The sequence below is a fragment of the Globicephala melas genome, chromosome 19 (genome assembly GCF_963455315.2).
Source record: "Globicephala melas chromosome 19, mGloMel1.2, whole genome shotgun sequence".
In the NCBI taxonomy this organism is placed as follows: domain Eukaryota; kingdom Metazoa; phylum Chordata; class Mammalia; order Artiodactyla; family Delphinidae; genus Globicephala; species Globicephala melas.
Window position 1 is genome coordinate 173,027 of NC_083332.1, and position 7,686 is coordinate 180,712.

Below are 7,686 nucleotides of genomic sequence, written 5' to 3' on the forward strand. Positions count from 1 at the left end.
ACCTGCTGGAACGGTCCAGGCAGCCAGGCCTGCAGCCCAGGGTGCCATGGTTCTGAGTCAGTGGTGCTTCCTGAGCCGAGCACTTCCCTGGTGGGTCCAGGTCCCAACAGACCAGAAGACATGCCAGGAACATGGGCAGCTCCTCAGAAACACCAGTCATCCTGCCCCTCACCCCCTGCTCCCAGATACCCTTCCCCATTGAGCACAGACAGTGGCACAGGTGGGTGGGGCCACCCCAAAGGGCAAACAGGTTTATTGCAGCTGTGGCCAGGCAATCAGCGGTTGGACTTGGCCACACGTTCCAGCTCATCCTTCTTCTTGATAGCGTAGGAGTTGGAGGAGCCCTGCAAGAAGGGATGGTTAGTTCCAATGTCGGAGGACCCTCCCCTTGAGACTCGCGCCCCCCCCCAGGTGTCCTCACCCACCTTGGCAGCGTTGATGAGCTCGTCTGCCAGGCACTCGGCAATGGTCTTGATGTTCCGGAAGGCGGCCTCACGAGCACCTGTGCACAGCAGCCAGATGGCCTAGGGAGCACAGGGGTTCCTGTGCTAAGTAGGGGTTGCCCCTACACCACGCAGGGACACGGCTCTCCAGTACCCTGGGACCCAACAAATGCTGCCTACCACGTTGCCATCCGCAGGCCAACTGAGGCAAGACACAGTGGGAGCCCACAGCGCTGCCCAGGTGCCATGCTGCTAGATCTGGGATCAGACTGAGGGGCACAAAAAAGTGTGCGGACACAAAGGCTGAAGCTGGGTCCCTGATGACAGGTGACTTAAAACTAGCCATGACAGGGAAATGCAATGTGTTCCTGGCCTGGAACCCTTGACTGAAAACGAACAGCTAGAAAGGGTATGCTTGGGGACAGCTCCATAAACTGGAACAGTGATGTAATGTCAAATGTTAGATTGCTGTTACATTTCTTGGGGGTGAGGGTGGGGACAGAACATCTTTATTCTAGGGGGACACCCACTGAAATGTTAACAGGGAAATGGTCAAAACACCTGCAACTGATTCTCAAATGGTCCAAGAAAATAAAAAAAAACAGTGTAAAAACATATACCCAAATGAAACGGGCCCTTCAATCTAATGCTGCCCAGGAGAGGGCCCAGAGCTAGGACGTGCTCTGCGTGGGGTGGGAATCCAGGAAGCCTTCATTACCTGACACTCAGGTAAACATGCAGACAGAGATGAACATTCCCACTTGCCAGCCTCTGCTGCCCCAGGCAGGATTCTACCAGAGCCTGGTGGCTGTTCCTGGCCACCCACGTGTGCCCCAAAGCCCCAAGCCCACCTGATTCACACGGCGCAGCGGGGACACGTCCACGGCCTGCCGCCTCACTGTTCCAGCTCGCCCAATGCGGGTCGAGTCCTCCCGGGGGCCGCTGTTGATGATGGCATTCACCAGGACCTGCAGGGGGTTCTAAAAGAAGGGGGCCATGAGCCAGATACCGGGCAAGCATCCCTCCCCGACCCTTCACCCCTAAAACCTGGAGCACCCTGGCATGCATATCGTGGGGCGGCCATTGGCTTTAGGGTGTACTAAGGGCACTCTGCCCCACCTGGCCTCAGGGCCCTACCTCGCCTGTGAGCAGATGGATGATCTCAAAGGCATGCTTGACGATGCGCACAGTCATGAGCTTCTTGCCATTGTTGCGGCCATGCATCATCATGGAGTTGGTGAGGCGCTCCACGATGGGGCACTGCGCCTTGCGGAAGCGCTTGGCCGCGTAGCGCCCTGCACTGTGGGGCAGGTATTTGGCATACTTCTCCTTCACTGCGATGTAATCCTGGGGCAGCAGGAAGAGGGGGTGAAGGGACCACAGTCAGGAGCAGGACGGATCTTGGCAAGGGACCAGAGAGACTGAACACCCACTCAGGGTAGCTCCCACCCACCTGCCTGCCACAGAAAAGTAAAACCGAAGCAAGTGACTTTACCAGGACACTAAAAAGAGTACTTCCTTTCTAATGGGAGGAAGGGTATGGAAAACTAAGTAGACAACCACCCACGATACCAGTCTTGCTTTAAAAGTGTTCTTCACTCTGCACTGCCGTTTTATGTCAAATAACTCTTTGTTCTGGAGCGGCTGTCCCGTGCACTGTAGTATGCCAGTAGCACTCCTCATTACTGACCCCCAAAAATGTACCCCTAAAGGGGTAGGGGTGGGGGGAACTAACCCAGAGAACCAGTGTTTCAAAACAATCATTCAACAATCTTGCCTATATATACATACATATTCCAAGATAGTGTCTAGAAACACTAAACCATTCGAGGGGGTTGAGTCAGAGAACTGTCTATGTGAGGACCACTTTTGCTATTTCCAGTACGAAACCTACACAAAGTCATTCTACCACACACACATGAGAACATGTACAAACAATGAGTTTCTACAAATACAAGGATTAACAGGAAAAGAACACAGAGGATTCTGATGTAGGCACAACAGTCTGGTGTCTAGCCGGGAGAGGACAACTTGCACAAACAGGCAAGTAGACAGACAGGTGTCCATGCAGGGACTCACACTGTGCCGAAAAAAAACTGCGAATACCAAATGCCCCAGCAAGTGTTTGGTCAAGCTGTTGGGCCCCATGGTAGAGCCCAGCACAGCTTTCAAGAGAGTGAGAACTCTGATACCAGCTGACTTCTGCTTTCCCAGCCCCTAGGAGAGGACCAGGCGAAAGTGAAAAATCGTTTCTACATTATTAAAGGGTTGTACAAAAAAAAGCAAGAAAAAGAAAACAAAGAAGCAAACACGCATGTGACAGACCACATGTGACCTACAAAGACTTTATAAAACATTTACTAACTGGCCCTTTTAAGTTTGCAGACCTCTCCCCCAACAAACCCATGAAGGAAAACAGTTCTACAAGACATTGAGTGAAAAACAGGTTTGAATTCTGTTAGGCTCAGCACCTAGGTACCATGATATATTTAGAGGCAACAAGAAGTTTTAATTTCTTTTAAAAGAAGAAAGGGAAAAATATGATCAAACCTGAATTTTATTCGTCATTATACCAATGCAGTCACAAAACAAATTTCTTTTTATGAAGGCCCCACGAAAGTCCTAATGAGGCCAAGTGTAAAACAGTATGGGGGCAACATACAGTGGGAGAACTCCCATTTCCCCATTTCAAAACCTATTACAGGGCTTCCCTGGTGGCGCAGTGGTTGAGAGTCCGCCTGCCGATGCAGGGGACGCGGGTTCGTGCCCTGGTCCGGGAGGATCCCGCGTGCCGCGGAGCGGCTGGGCCCGTGAGCCGTGGCCGCTAAGCCTGCGCGTCCGGACCCTGTGCTCTGCAATGGGAGAGGCCACAACAGTGAGAGGCCCGCGTACCACCAAAAAAACCCAAAAAAACCCCCTATTACAAGACAGTGTGGTACTGGCAAAAGGATAGGCATAGAGACCAATGAAATAGAGTTCAGAGTTCAGAAACAAACCCTTACATCCTTGCTCAACTGATTTTCAACAAGGGTGCCAAGACCATTCAATGGGATAAATACTCTCTTCAACAAATGGTGCTGCGCATGGGGTATCTTAGATCCCCAACCAGGGATCGAACCTATGCCCCCTGCATTGAGAGCACAAAGTCTTAACCACTTTACCGCCAGGGAAGTCCCTTTACCTTTCTGTTCTTAATTTCACTGATTTCTGTTCTGATCTTTATGATATCCTATCTTCTACTTTGCTTTAGTTGTATTTTGCTCTTTTTATTTTTTGCGGGGTGCTGAGATTATTGATTTGAAACTTTTTTTTCTTTTCTAACAAATCATTATTATAAAAAGTTCCTGTTCCAGCTTTATCCCACAAGTTTTCATTACAATTTATTCAGTTCTAAATACCCCTTGATTCCCTTAGAGACTTCCTCTATCACCCGTGTATTATTTAGAAGTATATTGTTTCATTTCCTACTGTTTGGAGCATTTTCTGGTATCTTTTTGTTACTGATTTCTTATTTGTTTCACGTTTGGTTTGATTGTTTAAATTTGTTCAAGTTTGTTTTATGACCCACGGTGTGGTATATCTTGCTGAATGTTCTGTAAGGCTTCTTGAAATGAATGTGTATTTTGCTGTCACTGGGTGAAGTTTCTATAAATGTCTTCACAATCCTCTTGGTTGGGGTTATTACTCAGACTTTTTACATCCTTGCTGACTTTCTGTCTAGTATTTCTGTTAGTTGCAGGGAGAGGGATGATGAAGTCCTGAAGTATAATTGAGAAACTGTCTATTCCTCTTACAAGTTCTGTAAGTTTCTGCTTCATGTATTTCAAAGTTCTGTTGTTTGGTGCATACACATATAGGATTGCTATGTCATCTTGGTGTACTGACCCTTTAATCATAATAAAAGGGTTCATTTTCTTGCAAAAACAAACAAACAAAAAATGGTGCTAGAACATATACATATAATGTATAAATGAGATTGAAGTTACATTTTATTGCCTAAATTTAAGTACAATACAGAAAACTCCAAGAGATGAAAACAAAAGCTGCTGGGACAACTGGATTTCCCCATACAAAATGATAACGTTGGGCCCTGACACTTTATGGGACTTGAGCATCTGCAGATTTTGGTAAACTTGGGGGCTCTTGGAAAGAACATTCCTCAGATACTGAGGGATGACAGTAAGGCATTTAGATTTTTAGGCATTTGAATCTTTATAATTTGACTCTTCCCTCCAAGGCACAACTTCTGAACTTGAAAAATATTGTCCATTTTTATTTAATTCTAAAACATATAATTTAAATAAAATTTTATAGCCTGAATGAAGTATTGTCCTTGTCATCTTCAATACTTGAGTAAAATAAGAACACTCAAAACTTATAGATGACCTTTAAAAAATAAAATATATGAAACTAAAAAGATAAATAAATTGTGTATTTCACTACAAAACAATTAACTAAACAACTTGTGGGATGTGATACTCCCTCTGAAGAAGGAACCATCTCCTGACAAAAACTGTAGCAACCTCTAACAGGATACAAGGAAAAACAGACACGATGGGTGTGGTGATCCAGGGATCCCTTCTTTACCTGTCCCATCTTCAACTCTACTTAGTGGGACAGCTACAAGTTTCAAGCGACCCCACCCCCAGCTGGGAAGCACAATCATTACACCCCCCTCACCTGCAGGGAAATGTCATTGATCTGCACATCATCGGTGCTCCACTTCCCAAAGAGCTTGATGTCGGGGGTCTCTGCTACTGCAGGTGCAGCTGTCTCCCACTCCGTCATCCTAGGGACAGAAACTGTCAAAGCCCAGGCACACTCACCACAGACTCTGAGGTTAGCGCACAATCTGAGAACTGGGAAGTTAGCAGGAACTGAGAAAGGCTGTGAACATCTGAGTCCACCTTGTGGAACCTTAAAAAATCCACTCATCTGTCAGCAAGAAACACCTGTCTCTCACCCAGGAACCCTGAGGCTAACAGCTGGCAGGCACCCCCTCAACGGTTGCAAGGCGGCCCAGACACGGGCAGGGGATGCCAAATGCCCTGATGCTGCATCCGCTCGAAGTCAAACCCCAACCTTGTTCTTCAAGAGCTCTGCGACCCTAGGAGAGTCTACAAGCCGCTGTGGACTCAGCTTCCTCATCAGTAAAACAGAAGGATCAATGGTATGAATTCAGCGCTTTACCAGTGCAAAGGTAGAGTTTGGTGTCCGACCCCGACGGGGGGATTAGGGGTTGCTACTTAGGAGAAAGCGTGCCCAGACCAAAGTGTGCATCGTGCATGTAAGGATAACGGGAACTTCTTATAATAAATAAAGTACAACTGCAGAGACCAGGCCAACATTCCCCAGTCCGCTGGGGGCAAGGCTACGGCGGCGGCGGGGCATCAGCAAAGGGGCGAGAGTAACCTTCCCCCCGCCTCCATCCTTGTCCCCTGCCTGAAGGAAGCCCCCGGTCTCGGGTCCCACCCACGGCTCCCGGAAGACCCTGAATCGGCCTTCAGACCTCCGACTCCGCGGCAGCCTCACCTTAAGCAGCACCTGAGGCGTCTCGGTCGCTCAGCATAGACCACGCGCCGCCCTGGCACAGACAAGAAAAGGCCGCACGTCGCGGGCGGACGCTTTTAAGGGAGGCCAGAACTTCCGGGTCACCGAAGGCCGCGCGTGCGCAGAAGAACAAGGCGTATTTACGGACCAATTCGGAGCGAGCATGTAAAGGCGCCCTCTGGGCCAAACGGAAACCGTAAACCCCCGGCGCAGGCGTACTTGCAGAAGCGGGCCCAAAGGTTGTGCCTGGCGGATGTCCAACTTCCAGCACTTGCCAGTTCGTAGGGGTCCCCTGCACAGGCGCAGAGGTCAACGCCGCCATGTTTAATGAGGGCAGAAGTCTGGCCTGCGCTCGTCGCTGCCCATACGGGACCCGGTGACTCAGTGAGGCCAGGGCGTCGCGACTGCTGTCCGCTGTGGTCCGGGCCCCGCGCGCGTGGGCGGGCACCACTTGCGGGCCCCCCTCCCCTACACTCGCGCGCTCTGGGCTGCTTGGGGCCTGAGCCTCCGAAAGGGGACCCTTCCCTTCACCCCATGCCGGGGTCCCCCCGCGACCGACCATTGTCTCTCTTTGGCCCCCGCCTCTCCTGCCCCGTTACCACGTGCGGGAGGTGGTCGGGGAGGTGCCCTGGAGGAGGAGCCTGAGGGACAGCCCCCGCCCTTTTTGATCCAGCTGGGGCCTGTGCTGCCGAGGTCACTGATCGAGTGAAGGGCAGGCACGCTGGTGCGTGCCCTGCGCACTCTGCAGCCGCACCCAGTGACACCGGCGGTCTGCGTGGAGAGCACGTGCCAAGACTTCACATCCCCCGCCTAGACTCTGGAGCCGAACTGGGTTGTGGACGCCTCCTCGGCGGGCTTCGCAGAGGCAGCGACCACTGTAGCTGCACACCCATGCTGGCTGCAGATGTCAGGGAGCGGCATCTGGCAGAGCTTGGTCTCCAAGGCGCCTGAGGCTCTTCACCTCCAGGTGCCCACCTCATCGTCTAAGGGTGGGAGTTGCCCTTCTCAGACCCGAAGGGGCCCAGCCACGTGACCCAGGCGGTCCTTCATTTGTCCGCACCAACCCCAATTGCCCACCTTCGGGGCATGCGCATTACAGATGCTCAGCAGCCGCGACGTTTGTTGACTGATTGTAAAGGATACTGACTGACTATAAAGGCTCGCCCCTAACCCTATCCCAATTCCAGGAGCGTTTCAGACCGGAAACTCTGGGCCCCCTTGGACTGTCGTCGTCAGTCACAGCTCATGCCACTGCTCAGGGGGACACAAGCCTTCAAGCTGGTCTGGGCAGCGGGTTAGACCTCAGGCTCGGGTGGATTGAAGTCTGGGAGCCGCACCCAGAGAGGCCAAGGCCCCCAGCCACTGCAGCTTGTGGCCTTATCCCTGGCCTCTGCCTTGGTATGTACAGAGCAGCAGCCTCGGACCTTTTACTGGGGTTGGGGAGGAGCTAAGTAGGTTCCTTCCTGGTCCTGGAGGGACCCTCTCTGATCATTGGGGGCCCTCCCTGGTCCTGGGGGAAACAGCTGGGGAGGTGCTGACTGGGGGAAAACAGGGAGGCTGGGAGTAGGCACCAGGCACCCTCACACTCAGCAGGATCCAGGGGGCCCCCCAACCCTGCCTCTTTCTCCTCCAAAGTGGACAGGGGCCCACCCCCTCTGAACCTCAGTTTCCCCTGTCAGTGTGGAAGTGAGAA

The 7,686-nt window shown here is 51.5% G+C and overlaps 1 protein-coding gene across 1 annotated transcript; it reads right to left on the reverse strand.

The window, feature by feature from the left end:
* Window positions 1-223: 223 nt before the first annotated feature.
* Window positions 224-6,128, reverse strand: RPS5 (ribosomal protein S5). Its single transcript, XM_030848375.2, has 6 exons — window positions 5,976-6,128; window positions 5,124-5,232; window positions 1,581-1,790; window positions 1,295-1,423; window positions 426-524; window positions 224-344 (listed from the first exon to the last, which is right to left on the reverse strand). Exons 2-6 carry the CDS (start codon window positions 5,229-5,231, stop codon window positions 276-278), a joined length of 615 nt encoding a protein of 204 aa, XP_030704235.1. The 5' UTR covers window position 5,232; window positions 5,976-6,128; the 3' UTR covers window positions 224-275.
* Window positions 6,129-7,686: the final 1,558 nt, after the last annotated feature.